This window comes from Taudactylus pleione, unplaced genomic scaffold (genome assembly GCF_031769625.1).
Source record: "Taudactylus pleione unplaced genomic scaffold, aTauple2 ptg000041l, whole genome shotgun sequence".
In the NCBI taxonomy this organism is placed as follows: Eukaryota; Metazoa; Chordata; class Amphibia; order Anura; family Myobatrachidae; genus Taudactylus; species Taudactylus pleione.
Genome location: NW_028284443.1, coordinates 15,129,540 through 15,152,197, shown reverse-complemented (window position 1 = coordinate 15,152,197; position 22,658 = coordinate 15,129,540). Strand labels below are relative to the sequence as shown.

Sequence of the window (22,658 nt, the reverse complement as noted above, 5' to 3'; positions counted from 1 at the left end):
AATATACCCCATAGAGACCCCTACATTGTTATGAGTGATGAAGATCTAGTGATCTTTTCAACAACCATGTTTAACTGGTCAATATTCCTGATTTTAGATCTCGTCCTCTTAAGAACACAAACCAGACCATACTGATTGTAGGTGGAGTTCAATGGCTTAACTCAGATCATCTGCAGATTATTCACAGAGTGCTAAACAGGTAATTCTCATATTATGTGTGCTATTGTTAGACAATGCTGGCTTATGTTCATTTTAATTCAGGAACACTTCTACAATTTGACAAGTGGAGCCCAAGAAAATGTTGCTGTGGGGCCCCCCAGGTTTAGTTATATCCCTGCTAGCATACATCATGTCTCGCAAACATCGGTGCTTACACACTTCCAACTCTAAATTATCCTCTTTGGGTGTGTTATACCATACATCATTTGGCCAAATTCAATGTAAATATTATTTCTACACAAACCACATGCCAATACCAAAATTCAATATCAAAATTAGAATGTTTTTGTTGAATTGTTAGTAAAATTTGTATTTATTAATGAATAAATACACACTAAATACAGTATAACTGTAATCATGTAGATGAAGTCTACATATAATAAAAAGGCTTGTTGTAAGAGCAGAAACCCTGTAATTAGAGACTCAAGTAATGCTAATAAGCAGACTACAGAAATACCAGTCAAGTTAGTGATCTTGGAATGTGTCACATACGGAGACTGATTGGAAAACACTGCAATCAGTAGAGCACACACAGGAAATACCCAAGTGCCAGACAGGTTTGGTTTCAATAAAGCTGCATGTTGCAAAGATGAAGTTGTAGGTTTTTTTTTCTTTCCCTTTGGTCTTATACTTTATGCAAGGCCTCTATTAATATGTTAATGTATGCTAATATATTCTTCTGGTGTAGACTAATAATTTCCCCCTGGTCTTTTCTGTTACTTGTGAAGATATCAAATATGTAATTCAATGACCAGTAAAGTAACAGTGGATATTATTATTTAGTGTTAATAGCTTTTGTAGGTAGTATAAAACTATTATGGGCCTATTTATCAAAGTTATCACCCCTTAAATCATTCAGAAACAGCAGTTTCTGCGTGGTTTAACCCCATTCCTGCCGAGGGCTTTTTCACCCCTGTGCTGAGGCCATTTTTGTGACATTTGAGCTCATCGCATTCCACCATCAGATGTTTTTATGCAGTACCCATGAAAACTATACCTTGTTTTTTTTTTCAGAAGACTTTGACTTTTCTCAAAATACCATTAGTCTTTTAGCTCCTTCTAACATGTGATATAATATTTTTCTAAGCACATCAGTGGTTCTTGCGTCAGCATTTATTTACCGTTCCCAAATTGCAAAATGCCGGATTTGTACACGAAGGTTTTCATTCGAAAAAAACCCTGCACTTAAAAATGATAAATGATTTATTACTTTTTATTCATCTATTTTCCGTGTCTCAAATTAGGGACTGATTCAGAATTGTACCCTAATGCTGAGTCTCTGATCGCAGCTGCTGTGCGAAAATATGCAAATGTCACAGCCGCCGAGATTTGTATTGAGATCACAGCTCTGGGTAACCCTATGGCTACTTCCGATCACAACTGGGTTCTTTGCTGCCACTCCTCATTACCTCCCATAAATGCTCCCTGACTGTCAATTACACTGCGAGTAAAAAGTTGGTGCAATCATCTACAGTATTGTACCTTGACGCATGTGTAGTGCAACTTAGCTACATGCGCAGTTTACTAATAATCGCTCAACTGCAAATATATTGGCATAGTGTACATCTCTGAATCAGCCCATAAACACTTACAAAGTGTAGGATCAATGGATAGCCCAACAGTGTCTACCAGTTTTTAATCAAGACAACCTACTGCATTAATTGGGGGAAATCTTTTATTATTTGAGATAAGATGAGGGTATTAGATTACCACCTCCCCATCTGTAAGATATGTTCTTCTTGTGTGTACTGGTTTAGTCTGTGGCCCCTGTTTTCAAACAATGGTTCCCCCACAATATGTTCTCCAACAACTATGGAAATCATGATTTTTCTGTAGAACAGGGTAACAAAGAAAAAATATATCCTGCACAGGGACTCAGAACATATCAGTAAAGATAAGTGATCAAATATGTGTCAAGACCAACTATCTCAGTATATGTTTGACAAATAATCTCATGTGTAGGATGTAATATTGTTGGTGGTGCTCCCCAAGGTTAGCAGCAATTGGAACATATAAAAAAAAGTATTCCTACAGAACACCTAAAGGAGGAATCTGAAGGGGTAGCAGAGAAAGGATACCCCTGTACGGGGGCACAGCTTCAGAAAAATAGTATAGATATATCAGAATAAATTCAATATAACTTAATATATGCAAGGTAAGAGGACAAATCACTTTACGTCTAGCCGTATTGTGGCAAAGAGTGACAATTTTTATTAAGCTAGCACAAAATCAACTCTCTTTATAAATATTGGTTGATGTTGTGAGCGGGCTGTAACAAAAAAAAACCCCACAAGTTCCCAACAATGGTGAAAATTTAGGACAGAGATTCAGGAGTAATTATGTCCCTTATACTAAATGCGGCACAACTCATAGATGTTATATTGCAATGATAAATTGTAGCATTTTGTTTAATATTACCACTTAAAATGATGTAGCATACAGAACATGGGCCCTCATTCAGAGCCGTACGCTCTGAGCAGAGCGCACGCTCTGAATGAGGGCCGGGCTCCATTTTCATGGAGCGTCCTCCTGGACGCTCGTATAGCTGTGGGTCACCACCCACAGGCTATACGAGCGTGCTTTGTGATGGCCGCGATGGTCGAGACCATCGCGACCATCGAAATTGCGAGCCGGAGCCTGCGGTTGAGTTTTTCAACCGCAAGCTCCGGAGTGATTTTGGCTCTATCAGAGCCAAAATCACTCCCACTGACATCACTAGTGATGTCAGTGGGCCGGCTTCTGACGGGAGGCATTCCCGTGGGAACGCCCCCGTCAGGGAGGCACGCCCACCAAAGGGGGCGTGCTGTCAATCAACATTGACAGCACGCCCCCTTTGATCGGACACAACGAGCGAAGGACTTTCCTTCGCTCGTCGCGTCTGGCGCATGCGCACGACGGAGCTCCCTCCGTCGTGCGCATGCTCAGTGCATAACATCGACCCACTTGCGAGCGGACAGCCGCTCGTGAGTGGGTCTGAATCAGGCCCATAATTTGTTACATTTCATATAGTTCCGTTGGAAAGTTCGATTGCTTTTCAAACAGGTTGCAGCACTCTGCATATGAAATCATAATGGAAATGATGATCATTTAGGGTCAACCTTCATGATCTCAGGGCCTGATTGTCAGACTAGTATTTGTTTGTGAACCCGGTGTCTGATATTCGCCTGTGTTGGTGTCTGGAGGCGTGTACAGAAACCTGGCAGGCATTAGGAGACCTCCTGGCATGTAGTGAAGAACACTTCCCTGACCGGGAATCGAACCTGGGTCTCGGCGGAGAAATGCCAGATCATACCCACTAGACCACCAGGAACGTCGGTGTTGAAGACAAGTTGTTATGTGCAATCAGAGGAGAGTGGTAGTAGACTGACCAGGCTAATACTGGATTAATACTGTAGATATATAATAAAACACTCTTCTTACTGTAACCGGAATTTTGGAGTGGTAGATCTTGGCAACGTATTCACCAGGCTGAAACTGGGTTGTCGCTGTAGTCCAGGATCCTGGAGCACTCAGATGGTAACAGGACCAGATGCAGTCAAAACACCGGCATGGGTAGTAGGTGATGATACCAGGAATGGCATCAAATGGAGCAGGAACCAGGAACACTCACCATGTAGTGAGAATGGTATACACAGGCGAGTTGTAGGTTCGGATAACTGGAACAGGTAGGCATTCTCTGTGCAACTAGTGAGATAGCTGCTTCAGGCATAGACAGAACCGGATGCTGACCAGACACCGGAATGGATAGTGGATGGTAATACCAGGAGCGGCATCAATGGTGCAGGAACCAGGAACACTCACCATGCAATGAGTATGGTGTACACAGGCGAGTTGCAGGTTTGGATAGCTGGAACAGGTTGAGATTCTCTGTGCAGGCAGTGGAATAGCTGCCCCAGGTGTAGATTGCTTGCAGGAATCCGTATAGGAGAAGGAAGCAAAACTGCACAAACTGGATTCAAGTAAGCAACAGGTGCTCAGTATAGCTCACTCAGTAAGAACTGAGGTTAGACATTGTACTGGCAATTAGGTAGAGTCAGCAGCTGGGATAAATACCCCTGGGTTACCTGGGATAGGCTAAGCAGAGACAGGTGGTATGGTGAAGCTCAGGCTATCACTTGATTGGCTGTTGCAAACAGGTGATTGGGACTTGCCACTGCAGTACTCTGTAGTAGGCTTGGATCTTGCTTGAGACTTAGCAGGCCGAGAAACACTGAAGCCTGTGCATCTGGGATGTGATAGAGAACGCTGGCAGAATCGGTAAGTGACCCGGCTGCAGGGGAAACAGTCCCGGGTTGTGACACTGATTCAGCAAGGAACGCACGGATGCAGACGCATGCTGCGAGAATATGCTAATGAATGCATATGCACAGCAATTGCAGCACAAAGATGCAGACATCTAGCACTACTAATTGTCACCCCCTTTACCTTCCACTAACATCCGTACTGATGCGCAAGGCTGAGAAAACATCGGGACCATCAAGTAACATTGGAGCAGCACGCAGACTAAAGGTAGACCTGACCATGCCACAGGAGTTGAGAGACTTCCTACATGCAGAGGACGCAAGGCTGCGGGGTGTGAACGAACTGGCACGCCTGCGTTCGGCCCATCACTTCCCGTATCCACCCACAAATGGTACCTCCTGTAAATCACTTTTCCCTGGGTCTGCATATTCACTTTTGCAGACGCAGTAAGCGGTTCGCGCACACGCACTGCGATGCATGTACAGACTGCAAACATCGTCCGATTGCGTGTGTCTGCATATGTGCATTCCTTGCTGAATCAGGCTCTCGGTTGTCTGGGAAGCTAACCCTTACTTATGATCCTTGATATATATGTGTTGAATGACTATTGATTTATTTCTGCTTATACCACTGCGAACAAAGGAATTTTTACCTTAATTGATGTATTGAAGGGTGAAATTGTTTATGACACCACAGAACAGGATTGACAGCTTACATTTTTCCCTTTGCATTAGGATTTCTCTGGTACCCGTGCGGACTCCTCCTTTAGGTGTTCTGTAGGAGTACTTCTTTGATACAGGTTGATATTGTCACAGGTAATCCCCAGACAATACTGTAGCTGCTAAGGTTCTACGTCATTTGAAAAAAGGTGATGCCCCTCTATCAAATGTGGTTGATCCCACATGTGCAGGTGTCATTGCTGTGATGATAGGGTGTCTCCCATATACAGATCTGCCCACATACATCTACCTCCATGGCATGGTGTGACTAGAAGGGCTGTTTAACGCGCCAGGAGACTAGATGTATGTGGACCCATCTGTATACGCAACACATGGTTATATTGTCTGGTGATCACAGGAGATCCAACGTTAATACCTGGATTTTGCGTCTCTGGCCGCCTGTGATCAGTGCCAGCATAGTTATTATTTTTAAAAATGGGGCCCGTCTCTGCAGATGAGTGGTACTTGACGTCCACAGTTGTAATGTATATGCAGGTGACGAATCCTACTCATCATCTGCAACAACGGGGTTAAGCTTCCCTTTCATTTACCAAAGGTTGAATGCAGGATATATCAAAAAGCTGCTACAAAAGGAGTATTAAGCCTTCGCTCAATGAGAGAACTACAATATATAACAATTGTATAGTGTTAAGATGTAATTAAATATGATATGAAAATTAATATTGTAAAAAATGTTAATACACTGTAATATATGTAAACTATGTAGAGCATGCTCATATTGGTTTTACATTCATCTTATTTGGTGCACCAATCCATTTTTATGTTATATGATATTTTTATATGCATGATTTTCTTGACATATTAATATTTTTCTATAATAGTAATATACATTTTCTGTAATATTAATTTTCATAATATATTTACTTTAATCTTAGCACTATACTTTTATATTCATTCTTTGCCATGAAGACTCATATCGGACTAACAGTTTATACAAGAGGTTTTCATAACTTGCATGTGGGAGATATGTATTTTAATACTCTATCAAAAATATTTTAAACTGTAGATCCACATTCATGATTTAACTTATTCAGTATAAATAAAAAAAACATAGGGCCTGATTCAGCAAGGAACGCAGATGTGAATGCAATAGTGATTATGCACGCAGTCTCACTGCGAAAGTATGCTGATTCATTCCGATCGTAATGCAATCTTAGCACAACATATGAACGCCCACTTTACCTTACACACATCTGTAATGTGTAACAAGACTGCAAAAAATATCGGTACAATCGAGTACCATCGCAGCCTCACGCTATCAGGCCTCAGGCTGCGTAGGGCATCACAGTGGATAATTTATGCATGCCCATGCAACGGCATTCAAACGCACTGGCATGCCTGTGTTCGGCCGACCACCCCCCTCCCCGTAAAATCTATTACAAATAAAACATTTTAACCCCTCATTTCTTGTGCATATAACCCAAAAAATGGATAGGGAAGAACATAGGGGCCTGATTCACTACAGATTACAATTTTGCTAATATTAGTGGTGTTATTTAAGTGTTTGCATTCACATTGTGATCGCAGCCTGACATGAGGACGCCCACTGCCCCTTACTCACATCCGCATAACATAGCGAAACCATCGGTAACACCGGACCCATATGCACACTTGCACAAGCCTTGACCTTCTAACAACCACGCACGCTATCAGTGCTATGGCTGCTTATGGATAATTTATGCACGCCCCTGCAATAGCACATGCAACGGCATTCGAACACACTGGCATGCCTGAATTCGCCCCCCCCCCCCGAGTCACCACCCACAAACGGCACTTCCTGTCAATCACTCTGTTCTGGGTCTGCTTAGCCCCTGCAATCGCAGTTCCGATCGCAATTGCTATTTTGTGCATGCGCACTGCGATGAATACACATGCGCTAAACGCAACAATCGACCAATTGTGTACTTGTTAACAACTGCGCTCCTTGCTGAATTAGGCCCAGAGATAGGAAATATAGGAATTTGTATTTATAAGGTATAAATTATATTTATATCAATATTCAATTTATATGGCAGAAGGTTGTGTTCAAAGAATTGGTTCCAATCACACACAAATTGCAATATATTAAGCAGGTTAAAAAATTTATAATTTAGGTCAATTTTCTCTATATGAACATCATGCACAGAAACGGGACAATATACAAAACAGACTACCTGCTGGTGACTAGCATCAATACGGAGAGCATTCTTATGATAAATATACAATACAGAATACACCCTATTTATCACCATACAACACAGGCTACACCCAAGCAGGGGTTCCCAATGTAAATGTTCAGAGCTTGACAGTGGGAATCTAGATTGCGTTTGTTCCCAGACCCCTCCACCCCTGTTCTGTTCCCTCTGCTGGCCATTGGGGGCACACATGTGCACTAGCACAGCCAAGTCAGACTTGGCAGTGCTAAGATTCAAAGATTCACAGCTACAAAGGTAGCAGTGATAGTGATCCTGGGGGCATGTATTGGCATAATATTTTAATTGCTGCCATGTTTTAGTATACACCTCTGCTACTTGCATTGAGATGGATACAAAATTAGCACCGATGCAGTGCTTAATGATTAGGCCCCTAAATCCCTTATCCAATTTATTAATAAATCTCTGCATCATGAATTAATCTGATCCATATTCATTAAATCATTCATTACCTCTCAGTCTAATCAAAGAGCCTTTCCCATTAATTTAACCAAATAAAAACAATAACCTCTTTAACTTAATTAACTCTATTAAAGTATTAACCCATTCACCATCCTAATAAAGCCAACTAAAAATGTATCCCCTTATACTTATTATCCTCCCTCAACTATACCCATTAATTCCCCTCCACAACCTCAATCCTCCAGACCTCTCCCATCCCCTCCCACACACACTTACCTGTTTAAAAAATAAATAAATAAATAAAAAAAGAAACAGAAGTACATGTCTCAAGACTGGTAGGAAAGCCAATAATTTCCCACCTTTTCTAAAGTCTTACCAACAGAGCTATAATACTGTATAAACATACAGTAAGACATATTGCCAAGCCAAACAAAATAATAAATAGCCATGCTTACCCTATTACATTTGGCCCAAAATGTGGAATGGTGGCTGAACAAGCAGTCAATAAATTAGCAGCAAAGCCAGGGGCCGTTTCTAGAGAGGAGGGGGCCCGTGTGCTGTCTCCGACATGGATCCCCTCCTCTCTTTCTGGCGGCCGGCTACGCACTTAGCTGTACGCGGCCAGCGCCGCACTTATAGGCTCTGGGCACTAGAGTGTGCCCAGAGCCTATAGCATATACACAGGTCACTGGGAAAATTGCCGCGGTGGCCATTTTCCAGTCTTTTTTACAGGTGCAGACACCAGAGCTGATGTGGGGCTACGGAGAGGTAAGTTTTATGGGTGCAGAGTGTGCTGTGCTGGCCCCCCTGGACCCAGGGGCCCCTGTACCCCACACACCCTGCACCCATTATAAATACGCCCCTGAGCAAAGCACAAATTGGTGGTCCAGAGAGATAGTTGGTTAGTCTCTTATCCCAGCATATGCAGAAACATGGCGTTGTTAGTAAGCCAGCTGATAATTAGTCATGCTAATAATATATTTTGCCCCAGATAATAAAACACAGACCACAGTATGGTAGCAGAGCATTTAGTATAATGCAGCGATGTGTAGCAGTCCTTACCTCTACCCTTGATCAGGGGAGGATATATATGAATTGATACCTGTCATGCACTGGATGCTTCCGCAATGTGCTGTGCATTGGCACATGGTAATGTATAAGTCTCACCCAGTGGAAGGTGTAGCCAAGTCCCAGTGCAGAGGGACCTCTGCTCCTGAGATGCGGCTCCAATGATCCCCGAAGTGTTCGTGAGGAGACCAGTGTGTGCTGTTGTGCAAGTGCTTGTAACTTCTGGAGTCACTAAAGTGCATTCCTGCCACTGAAGTCAATTGTGGAAACCACTCATTGACTCACCGCTATCAGCCAATGAACATTCATTCAATGCATTTCTATGGGAAATGTAGCAGCTGTAGCATAATTTGCGAAGTACCATCCTTAGAGGATGGTACTATGTCCATCTCGAAGCGCCACTGAAGCCGGACCAATTTGCCAGCATGCGGCGAGCTCCAGGTCATCGTGACCCAGAGCGCGCCGTTCACACTGCAGGGTTTCACGGGTTACTCCCGTGTTAAATCCTGCAAGTCACCTGGGTTGGATTGCTGGGTCACTCGACCCGGCGATCCAACCTTCTCCCCTTTTACACCAAGGAGCTGCCCGGGTTAACCCTGCAATAACCCGGGTTTTAGCTCCGGTGTAAAAGGGGTATTATAGTGTAGTTAGCATTTACAAAAGTTCATAATTATAACTCTTTATTCCCAAATGTACTGGATCTCATCAATTATAATTGTTCTCTCTGTTTTGTAAGTTTTAGATAAATGGAGAATACTTAGCGAAGACACTTTGACACTTTGCTGATTACAATTAAATTCAACAGTATTAATCTTCTATATAGAGGACAATTACAAGTTATAATTATCAATGTTATAGTACAGTAGTCCTCTTATGTTAGAGATAATTACCATTCATAAATGTTGGAGATAATTACCATTAATAAATTAACAGATATAATGAGTATTAGGGTTGTAAAATAATTATCATTCATAATGAATGGATATATTATTCAGTAGTCTTTATACACGTTCTATGTATCCTATGGTGAATTTCAGAGTGACTAATTGTCAAATTATGATCAACTTTTTATGTAGTCTCTACTTCTTTAATAACATAAGTTCATATGTCACAGGTATGTTATCACCATCTCCTATGTTTTAAAACATATTCATCATTACAGGTTTCATATGCTCTTCAGAGGTTAGTCTGCTGGAATTTGCATATTCATTGTCGGATTGGGGCATGAAAGGCCCAGTGGGGGAATGCAGTGTTAAGGGCCCATGCTTAGGGGACGTGGCCAACCATTCCAGATGCTTTGCTAACCATTAGGCAAATCTTGGTGTAGCTTCTATAAAAGGGAACCAAGCCTCCATGTTGATCAGTGGTCCCGGTAACTGACCATCTAATAGAGTAACAATATATAATTTGAGGTCTGGAACCTGATACTTAGAAGAGGGGGTGGGCCCACAGGCAGTGGGGCCCACCGGGGATTTCCCCTGTATCCCTGTAGGCCAGTCCAACCCTGTGCATATTACATAGTATAATCTGTGATATCTTTACTTATAAAGAACTATAGGCACAGACATATGTCTGTATAGCGCTGTCTATGCTGTCCTTCGCTAACACTGTATTCTAACAGTGCAGATCATAAACACATTATGTGGCTGGATCCTTTATTTAAAAATAATAATGTTTTTTCTAACTGCTTACATAACAACTAGCTGGGCCAAAAGTATGTATGTAAGAGTTGTTCAATTAGATATTAATAGTTCTGTGCAGATTCCAAACCTCCCCTTTTTAATAAATGATAAGCATGTTTATAGTAGTCTTGTTTTTTTTATAATTTCAGCACCCAAATATTAGGAACATTGCTGAGAAGTAATATAAGGATCAATGTCTTGTGCAGGATGATTGTGGTATCACTTGAAATGAAAAAAGTTAATTTAGTGAACTTGTTGACTTTATCTTAAACAGTACTATATTCAGGGCCTGCACTGTGATCAATCCAATAGCAATTACTTATTAAACCCCATGTTGAGGGTTCTCATCTACCCCCAACAGAATCTGTAACTTCGACATTGTGATTGGACACACTACAGGTGTGCAAATACAAGAATCCTAGAGGGGTTCCATATAAAGCCCCTTCATCATGGTCCTGATGAAGGGGCTGTGATTCCCGAAACGTCGCAATAAACATCACCCGCTTTTCACTCATTTGCAGTCACTGAGTGCCACCTCTTTTCTATGCTGTATTATTGGGGGCCAAGTTACCTCACTGGAACAAGTACACTTGTGACAAGTGGGGAGTACCAGACCCTGGTCATCTCTCTCTCTCTCTCTCTCTCTCTCTCTATATATATATATATATTTATAAAAGGAGTTAATAGCTTATTTTTATAAATTAACAAAATGCAAGTGAATGAACAGAACAGCAAGCTAAATCAAATCAATATTTGGTGTGACCACCCTTTGCCTTCAAAACAGCATCAATTCGTCTAGGTACACTTGCAAACACTTTTTGAAGAAACTCGGCAGGGAGTTAGTTAGTTAGAGAATTGGAGAACTAACCACAGATATTCTGTGGATGTGGGCTTGCTCAAATCCTTCTGTCTCTTCATGTAATATCATCACTTCCAGGACTCCTTGTTCTTCTTTACGCTGAAGATAGTTCTTAATGACATTGGCTGTATGTTTGGGGTTGTTGTACTGCTGCAGAATAAATTTGGAGCCAATCAGACTCCTCCCTGATGGTATTGCATGATGGATAAGTACCTGCCTGTATTTCTCAGCATTGAGGACACCATTAATCCTGACCAAATCCCCGACCCCATTTGCTGAAATGCAGCCCCAAACTTGCAAGGAACCTCCCCCATGCCTCACTGTTGCCTGCAGACACTCATTATTGTACCACTCTCCAGCCCTTCACGAACAAACTGCTTTTTGTTACAGCCAAATATTTACAATTTTAACTCATCAGGCCAGAGCACCTGCTGCCATTTATCTGCACCCCAGTTCCTATGGTTTCATGCATAGTTGAGTCATTTGTCCTTGTTTCCATGTCGAAGGTATGGCTTTTTGGCCACAGTTCTTCCATGGAGACCACTTCTGGCCAGACTTCTTCGAACAGTAGATGGATGTATCTGGGTCCCACTGGTCTCTGCCAGTTCTGAACTGATGGTACTGCTGGACATCTTCTGATTTTGAAGGGAAGTAAGCATGATGTGTCTTTCACCTGATGCACTAAGTTTCCTTGGCTGAACCCTGCGTCTATGGTCCTCGATGCTGCCCGTTACTTTGTGCTTGTTAAAAAGATCTTGAACAACACATCTTGAAACCCCAGTCTGCTTTTAAATTTTGCCTGGGAGAGACCTTGCTGATGCAGTAACTGGCTTGTGTCTTGTTGCTGTGCTCAGTCTTGCCATGGTGTATGACCTGCGACATGAAACTGTCTTCCACAACCTCACCTTTTGTAGCACAGTTTGGCTGTTCCTCAACCAATTTTAAGCCTCCTGCACAGCCGTTTCTATTTCAGTTAATGACTGTGTTTCGACCTACATATGAAAATGATGATCCGTATCACCTGTTTGGTATAATTGGTTAATCATACACCTTACTATAATTCTACAAAACCCCTGACTTAGTGCAAGTGCACCTAGAATTGATGCTGTTTTGAAGGCAAAGGGTGGTCACATCAAATATCGATTTGATTTAGAGTTTTCTTCTCTTCATTCACTTTGCATTTTGTTGATTGATTAAAAACACCTCTATTTTTGAAAACACTCTTACTTTGCAGCACTTTTTCCACACCTGCCTAAAACTTTTGCACAGTACTGTGTGTGTATATATATATATATATATATATATATATATATATATATATGGGAAAAATGGGAGAGAGGAAAAGGCGCCTAATAGTGTAGTATACGGTATTTAGTGAAAAAATAATGGACATACAACAAATAATTCTTATATGCGTACCACATATTTCCTTGAGAGACATTGGTAGAAATATTCCAATTTTGAGTGTTTCCAGTGTTTCGAAGAAGTGAACCAGTGCAAAATATAAAAAATATATATATAATATATAATAGAAAAATTAAAAATGTGTCTATGTGAATCTGGTGATTATAATACTCTCTTTCTAAAAAATCATTGGAAAATTCAGAGTATAAAAATATGCTTAATGAAGTACAGGGGACATGGAGATAAAAGCAATGTAGGGATCTATAGAAAAGGGGATATACAGTACAAGGGGAGATAAATATATACAAAGAAAAATGCACATAAGAGAGGAGTATACAAATGACGATTGGCTAAATAAAAAATCATAAAACTTAGCTGAAAACAGAGTCCAGTAAAGTGCTAGTGCAGACGCTCCATGTAGCTGGTACACATATAAGAATTATTTGTTGTATGTCCATTATTTTTTCACTAAATATATTACACTATTAGGCGCCTTTTCCTCTCTCCCATTTTTTCCAGATTAATTTTAGCTGTATTGCTCAAACCAGCACTTATTTACGGAGAAGTGTGTTGTTTATGAACTCTCTTAAAAGAACACTATTTTTGGACAGTGTTTGACTTTTTTAAGTATCAGGAAGCGCCAGGTGCCTAGACTACTGTTTCTCATATATATATATATATATATATATATATATATATATATATATATTTATTAGGGGTGTGCACCGGCCACTTTTCGTGTTTTGTGTTTTGGTTTTGGATCTGGATCTTTCTTCGTGTTTTGGATCTGGATTGGTTTTGCCAAAACCACCCTTCCGTGTTTTGGGTTCTGGGTTTTGTGTTTTGGATCTGTATTTTTTTTTAAAAAAGCATAAAAACAGCTAAAATCACAGAATTTGTTGGTTTCTCTGCTCCTATGCTATTATTAACCTCAATAACCTTAATTTCCACTCATTTCCAGTCTATTCTGAACACCTCACACCTCACAATAGTGTTTTTATGTCCAAAAGGTTGCACCGAGGTAGCTGGATGACTATGCTAAGCGACACGAGTGGGCGGCACAAACACGTGACCCATCTAGGAGTGACACTGCAGTGGCAGACAGGATGGCAGTTAGAAAAACTAGGCCCCAAACTGTACATAATGCAAAGAAAAAAAAGAAGTGCAAGATGGAATTGTCCTTGGGCCCTCCCACCCACCCTTATGTTGTATAAACAGGACATGCACACTTTAACAAATCAATCATTTCAGCGCCAGGGTCTGCCACACAACTGTGGCTGAAATGATTGGTTCGTTTGGGCCCCCACAAAACAAGCTGGCAATTAATGTGTCCCTGCACAAACTGGCTCTACGGAGGCAAGATGTCATCCTCATCCTCCTCATCCACCGATTCCTCACCCTCTTCAGTGTGTACATCCTCATCCTCACAAAGTATTAACTCGTCCCCACTTGAATCCACCACCACAGGTCCCTCTGTACCTTCTGGAGGCTGGTCTCCCTGGAAGAGCTGATAATTCATTTTGATGAACATCATCTTCTCCACATTCTGTGGAAGCAACCTCCTACGCCTTTCGCTGACAAGGTTCCCGGCTGCACTAAACACTCTTTCAGGGTACACACTGGAGGGGGGGCAACTCAGGTAAAATAGAGCCAGCTTGTACAGGGGCCTCCAAATTGCCTCTTTTTCCTGCCAGTACAGGTATGGACTGTCTGACATGCCTACTTGGATGCTGTCACCGATGTAATCCTCCACCATTCTGTCAATGGTGACAGTATCATATGCAGTGACAGTAGACATGTCAGAAATTGTTGCCAGGTCCTTCAGTCCGGACCAGATGTCCAAACTTGGTCCTGCCTGCCCTGCATCACCGCCAGCGGGTTGCTTAGGATACCTAAGTTTTTTCCTGGCAGCCCCAGTTGCGGGAGAAAATGAAGAAGGAGCCGTTGACGTGTCACGTTCCGCTTCAGCTGACAGTGTGTTCACCAGCAGGTCTTTGCACCTCTGCAGGCTTGTGTCGGCCGGAAAGAGAGACACCACATAGGCTTTAAACCTAGGATCAAGCACGGTGGCCAAAATGTAGTGGTCTGATTTCAACTGATTGACCACCCTGGAATCCTGGCAAAGCGAATGAAGGGCTTCATCCACAAGTCCCACATGCCGAGCGGAATCGCTCCGTCTTAGCTCCTCCTTCACTTTCTCCAGCTGCTTCTGCAAAAGCCTGATGAGGGGAATGACCTGACTCAAGCTGGCTGTGTCTGAACTGACTTCACGTGTGGCAAGTTCGAAGGGCTGGAGAACCTTGCACAACACGGAAATCATTCTCCACTGTCAGGTGCATACCCCCTCCTTTGCCTATGTCATAGGTGGATGTATAGGCTTGTATGGCCTTTTGCTGCTCCTCCATCCTCTGAAGCATATAGAGGGTTGAGTTCCACCGCGTCACAACCTCTTGCTTCAGGTGATGGCGGGGCAGGTTCAAGAGTGTTTGCTGGCACTCCAGTCTTCGGCACGCAGTCGCTGAATGGCGAAAGTGGGCAGAAATTTTTCGGGCCACCCAAAGCTTCTCCTGCATGCCCCTGTCGCTTTTCAGAAAATTCTGCACCACCAAGTTTATTGTGTGAGCAAAACATGGGACGTGCTGGAATTTGCCCAGATGTAATGCCCGCACAATATTGGTGGCGTTGTCAGATATCACAAATCCCCAGGAGAGTCTAAGTGGGGTAAGCCATTGGGCGATGATTTCCTTCAGTTTCTCTAAGAGGTTGTCGGCGGTGTGCCTCTTACTGAAACCGGTGATACACAGCGTAGCCTGCCTTGTAACGAGCTGGCGTTTCTGAGATGCTGCTACTGGTGACGCTGCTGCTGTTGCTGCGTAAGGTGATACATCTACCCAGTGGGCTGTCACAGTCATATAGTCCTTAGTCTGCCCTGTTCCACTTGTCCACATGTCCGTGGTTAAGTGGACATTGTGTACAACGGCATTTTTCAGGACACTGAGGACACTTTTTCTGACGTTTCTGTACAGTCTCGGTATCGCCTGCCTAGTGAAGTGGAATCTAGACGGGATTTGGAACCGGGGACACACTACCTCCATCAATTGTCTAAATCCCACTGCACTAATGGCGGATACCGGACGCACGTCTAACACCAACATAGCAGTCAAGGCCTCAGTTATACGTTTTGCTTCAGGATGACTGCTGTCGTACTTCATCCTCCTCGCTAAGGACTGTTGGAGGGTCAATTGTTTAGTAAAAGTAGTGGTGTTCCTACTTCCTCTCTGGGATGATGAACGACTCCCAGCAGCAGCAACAGCAGCAGCGGCAGCAGTAGGCGTAGCAATGCAGGATCCTCCAGAGGAATCCCAGATAGGAGAGTCAGTCATGCCAGTGACATGGCCTGCAGGACTACTTCCGATCCTGACTAAGGAGGAAATTGATGAGGAGGGAGTTGACGGTGTGGTTTGCAGGCGCTTGGATACAACAGGACAACGGGATTTAGGTGTCCCTGGACTGCTTACGGTCTTAGCCAAAGTTTCTGAACTTGACAGTAACTTTTTATGAACGCGCTGCAGGTGCCGTATAAGGGAGGATGTTCCTAGGTGGTTGACATCCCTACCCCTACTTATTTCACCTTTACATATGGTACATATGGCAAGACAGTTGTTGTCCGGATATGGATAGAAATATTGCCAGACCAAAGAGGTGGAATGTTTGGTCTTCTGCCCAGGCATGACCGTGATGGGCTTTTTCATCCCACGGACAACAACTGTCTCCCCCGGAGCCTGATTTAAACAAACCACATCACCATCAGAATCCTCCTCGCCAACTTCCTCCTCAGCGCCAGCTACACCAGTATCCTCATCCTGTTGTACTTCAACAGTGACATCTTCAATTTGCATATCAGCAAGTGGACTGTGGGTGCTCCTTTCAGCACTTGCAGGGGGCATGCAAATGGTGGAAAGAGCCACCTCTTCCCGTCCAGTGCTGGGAAGGTCAGGCATCGCAACCACCACCACACTTGGACTCTCCTTGGGGATTTGTGATATCTTCTTAGAAAGCACAGTTCTTCGCTGTGCTTTTGCCAGCTTAACTCTTTTGATTTTTTTAGTGGGAGGAGGGCTTCCATCGTCATGTGAAGCTGAACCACTAGTCATGAACATACTAGGGATCGACCTTAGCCGTTCCTTGCCACTCCGTGTCGTAAATGGCATATTGGCAAGTTTACGTTTCTCTTCAGCTGATTTAAATGTCTTTTTCAAGGTCATTTTCCTGAACTTTGCCATTTGGGATTGTATGTGCCCTCTACTATGACATTGGGCATCAGCCTTGGCAGACGACGTTGATGGCATGTTATCGTCTATGTCATGACTAGTGGCAGCAGCTTCAGCACTAGGAGGAAGTGGTTCTTGATCTTTCTCTATTTTATTTTTATCGGAGAAAGTTTGGTCCTCCATTTATGTTATATCGATTTGATATATACGTGCGGCTAAACACAGAAAATAATTTTTTTTTTGGTTTGGACTGGAGTGTACTTTCGGGGGTTACAGCACCCTTAACGGTCAAGCCAGCCGGCCCTTTACTTATGACACAGGCGCACGCTTGGCACTACTTTGTTGATGCACGTGCGGCTACTGCGCACACAATTCACAAACACAGAAAATAATTTTTTTTTGGTTTGGATTGGAGTGTACTTTCGGGGGTTACAGCACCCTTTAACGGTCAAGCCAGCCGGCCCTTTACTTATGACACAGGCGCACGCTTGGCACTACTTTGTTGATGCACGTGCGGCTACTGCGCACACAATTCACAAACACAGAAAATAATTTTTTTTTGGTTTGGACTGGAGTGTACTTTCGGGGGTTACAGCACCCTTTAACGGTCAAGCCAGCCGGCCCTTTACTTATGACACAGGCGCACGCTTGGCACTACTTTGTTGATGCACGTGCGGCTACTGCGCACACGATTCACAAACACAGAAAATAATTTTTTTTTTGGTTTGGACTGGAGTGTACTTTGGGGGTTACAGCACCCTTTAACGGTCAAGCCAGCCGGCCCTTTACTTATGACACAGGCGCACGCTTGGCACTACTTTGTTGATGCACGTGCGGCTACTGCGCACACAATTCACAAACACAGAAAATATTTTTTTTTTTGGTTTGGACTGGAGTGTACTTTTGGGGGTTACAGCACCCTTAACGGTCAAGCCAGCCGGCCCTTTACTTATGACACAGGCGCACGCTTGGCACTACTTTGTTGATGCATGTGCGGCTACTGCGCACACAATTCACAAACACAGAAAATAATTTTTTTTTGGTTTGGACTGGAGTGTACTTTGGGGGTTACAGCACCCTTTAACGGTCAAGCCAGCCGACCCTTTACTTATGACACAGGCGCACGCTTGGCACTACTTTGTTGATGCACGTGCGGCTACTGCGCACACAATTCACAAACACAGAAAATAATTTTTTTGGGGTTTGGACTGGAGTGTACTTTCGGGGGTTACAGCACCCTTTAACGGTCAAGCCAGCCGGCCCTTTACTTATGACACAGGCGCACGCTTGGCACTACTTTGTTGATGCACGTGCGGCTACTGCGCACACAATTCACAAACACAGAAAATAATTTTTTTTTTGGTTTGGACTGGAGTGTACTTCGGGGGTTACAGCACCCTTAACGGTCAAGCCAGCCGGCCCTTTACTTATGACACAGGCGCACGCTTGGCACTACTTTGTTGATGCACGTGCGGCTACTGCGCACACAATTCACAAACACAGAAAATAATTTTTTATTTGGTTTGGACTGGAGTGTACTTTCGGGGGTTACAGCACCCTTTAACGGTCAAGCCAGCCGGCCCTTTACTTATGACACAGGCGCACGCTTGGCACTACTTTGTTGATGCACGTGCGGCTACTGCGCACACAATTCACAAACACAGAAAATATATTATTTTTTTAGCACTTGGGGGGAGCACCCCTGATGGACAGAGCACCCCCTGGACAACACTACAGCACCCCTTTAGGACTGGGACACTGCACAGGACTTTGGAGTGGACACAGCCCCTATGGAGAACTGACTGCACAACACAGTCCAGCCAGCCCCTATGGACTTTGAAGTAGTGGACACAGCCCCTATTAACAACAGCAGCACAGCACAACACAGCCAGCCCCTATGGACTTTGAAGTAGTGGACAACAGCAGCACTACACTACACTACACTACACAGCCCTAACTCCCACCCTCCCTCTTCACTGTCCACAGCCGAGTGAGAAAATGGCGCCGACGCGGGTACCTTATATAGGATCCAAAACCCGCGAGACTCGGAAGGCGGGATGATGACGTTTTGCCTCGATTTCAGATCCGAGTCAGGCGGGAAAAGTCGAGCCTGATTCGGATCGGACTCGGATCGGGGGGGCTCGGGGGGGTTCGGATTTCAGAAATCCGAGCCCGCTCACCCCTAATATATATATATACAGTACTGAAGAAATGTATAGAGATTTCTTAAACCCAACTTGAACGTGTATTACTTGGGAGTGCCACAGCCATCATCCTGTATATTTGAATTGATTTCTGCGGAAGGCACCCTATATACTGAGAAGAGGAAGAGTGCTGAGCACATGCTGTATTTATACTATATATATATATATATATATATATCCAAAGTTTTGCACTCACATCAAGTTAAACATGTTAACCAAGGACCTATGTGGCCCCATAATCATTTAACAAATTTCCTCAGAGGAAGGAAGTACTCGCCAATTAAAAGTGTTCTTTGTCCTTTATTGGTAATGATAATTCATCATGTATATAATATGAATATAACCACAGGTCTGACTTTGGCATATTTTCTCTGTATGTGCTTTCATTAGATAGGCCTTGATAAGTTAAGTACAGTTATCAGTGTCATCTACCATTTGCATACAGATACAGTATATCTATGCATAGGATTTCTGCAAGGTACACTATAGCTGATTAATTGTTATTTTTGATTAAGCTTCTGTCAATCGGGACATTTTTGTACAGCACGTAGTATATACCTAGTTATTAAATTCTCGGCTATATAGCATGCTGTGCGGTGCCCAGGGTGTATGTTTACACCTATTCTCTAGGTGTTTTTGCACGTCTATATTTACATTCATTTTCTTATGATTGTGTATTGGAGCCTGGCAGACATTGTCAATTGTTTTATTTTTGTCCACAGATCATACATTGTTATTCATTGTGGTTGGCTTGTTTGAGCCATTAACCTAGGTCTTGATAAAGGTTCGATTTGGAACCAAAACGTTGACCAGACCTGTGGCTATATTCATACATGGATGATGAGCTACCGTTACAAATAAAGGACAAACAACACTTTTAATTGGCGAGTGCTTCCTTCCTCTGCGGAAATTTGTTATATATATATTTATTTACATGAAAAAGAAAGTTGTCTCTGTCTCTGAAAAAAAAAATCGGTCCATTAGGGGGGTTTCCAGGTACTCAGAAACCCCCTGTGCATGCAGCAATGCACTAAGACTAAATTTGTTAACTGAAACTCCAACAAACTATTTCTGTTCACTCCAGGAAAGAGGAGGCAATACTGCATATAGTGCTGCCAGGAGGACCCAATACTGTGTATACTGTTGCAAGGTAATGGCAATACTGTCTATACGGCTGCCAAGAGGAGTCAACACTGTGTATACTGCTGCCAGAAGAAGGCAATACTGTGTATATTGCTGCCAGAAGAAGGCAATACTGTGTATATTGCTGCCAGAAGGCAATACTGTGTATACTGCTGCCAGAAGAAGGCAATACTGTGTGTACTGCTGCCAGAAGAAGGCAATACCGTGTATACTGCTGCCAGAAGTAGGCAATACTGTGTATACTGCTGCTAGAAGTAGGCATTATTGTGTATACTGCTGCCAGAAGTAGGCATTATTGTGTATACTGCTGCCAGAAGTAGGCATTATTGTATATACTGCTGCCAGAAATAAGCAATACTGTGTATACTGCTGCCAGAATTAAGCAATACTGTGTAGACTGCTGCCAGAAGAAGGCAATACTGTGTAGACTGCTGCCAGAAGAAGGCAATACTGTGTATACTGCTGCCAGAAGTAGGCAATACTGTGTATATTTCTATCAAAAGGAAGCAATACTGTGTATAATCTTGCCCTGAGGTGGGAATATTGTGTATGGTCCTGCCAGGAGGAGGAAATAATGAGAATAGTGCTGCCAGGAGGAGCCAACATTGCGTATACTGTTGCCAGGAAATGGCATCACTGTGTTTACTGCTGCCAGATGTAGGCAATAATGTGTATAGTTCTGCCAAGAGGAGGCAATAATGTGTATAATCTTGCCCTGGAGTGGCAATAATCCATATAGCACTGACAGGAGGAGGTAATACTGGGTATAGTCCTGCCAGTAGGCAGGTCCGTCGAGAGCTCTGACAGGCCCTGGTACTGGGGGTGTGATCAAAGTCAGGAGGCGTGGCCACAACCCTGTAAAAAAAAGTAATAAACTGCTCAGCACAGGAGGGCGGCTCCATCTGTAACACTTCTGTCTACTGCTGCAAGAAGGGGGCAATACTCTCTATACTGATATGAGTCCTCAAGCTGCGTATGGCATTGCAGTGGATAATTTATGCACGCCCTTGCAATGGCTTTCAAGTGCACTGGCACACCCATTGCCACCCCCAAAAGGTACTTACTGTCAATCACTCTGCGATGAGTCTGTGTAGTCACTGCAATCACAGTCCTGTTCGCAGTGGCTGGTTCACGCACGTGCACTGCGATGTATGCAACAATCGGCCAATTGCATGCGTATTAGTTGCGATCCAAGCTGAATCAGGCCGTGTGTGTATACTGCTGTCTGGAGGAAGTAATATAGGCCCTCATTCAGACCCACTCGCGAGCGGCTGTCCGCTTGCAAGTGGGTCGATGGTGTGCACTGCGCATGCGCACGACGGAGGGAGCTCCGTCGTGCGCATGCGCGAGACGCGATGAGCGAAGGACTTTCCTTCGCTCGTTGTGTCTGATCAAAGGGGGCGTGCTGTCGATGTTGATTGACAGCACGCCCCCTTTGGTGGGCGTGCCGGGGGCGTGCCTGCCAGACGGAGGCGTTCCCAAGGGAGCGCCTACCGTCAGAAGCCGGCCCCACTGACATCACTAGTGATGTCAGTGGGAGTGATTTTGGCTCTGATAGAGCCAAAATCACTCCTGGCCTTGCGGTTGAGAAACTCAACCGCAGGCTTCTGTACGCAGTGGCGATGGTCGCGATGGTCAAGACCATCGCGACCATCATCCTGCACGCTCGTATAGGCTGTGGGTGGTGACCCACAGCTATACGAGCGTCCAGGAGGACGCTCCATATTTATGGAAGTGGGCCCTGATTCAGAGCGAGCGCTCTGGTCAGAGCGTCCGGCTCTGAATCAGGGCCATAGTCTGTACTGCAGTAAGGGCGAAGCAATAGGGTCTATAGTGCTGTTAGAAGGAAGCAGTACTTTATATACTGATGTCTGACGAAGCAATATTGTATATACTGTTGTCAGGAGAAAGAAATACGGTATACACAGCATGAGGGGCACTAATATGTATGCTAACTTAGTGCATACTATATACAGTATATTTTCATAGAAAATGTTCTTTTCACTGGTATGGAACTTGTGCTGTATACTGTTAGGCACTTACTGTATAATGACTTACATACTGTAGATTGGTATATAACATACTGTATACTTGTGTGGAAGCCACGCTGCCTCTATTTAATATGTGTCTTGTTTTAAATTACATTATTAGTTAAACTGAAATGGGCTATTTTGCATACTGGGGCTTTACTGTACATAACCTTGTTTTCCCTTTTTTGAATATTATTATGAT

General features: G+C 43.5%; 1 protein-coding gene across 5 annotated transcripts in view; it reads left to right on the top strand.

Annotated features, from left to right (window-relative positions):
* Positions 1-22,658, top strand: part of CPED1 (cadherin like and PC-esterase domain containing 1) — a 433,838-nt gene that overhangs the window by 376,541 nt on the left and 34,639 nt on the right. For all 5 annotated transcript variants that reach the window (XM_088457671.1, XM_088457670.1, XM_088457669.1 and 2 more), the window contains one exon: positions 98-199. In XM_088457671.1, the coding sequence (XP_088313797.1) occupies positions 98-199 (102 nt within the window). The remainder of the gene's footprint in view (positions 1-97; positions 200-22,658) is intronic.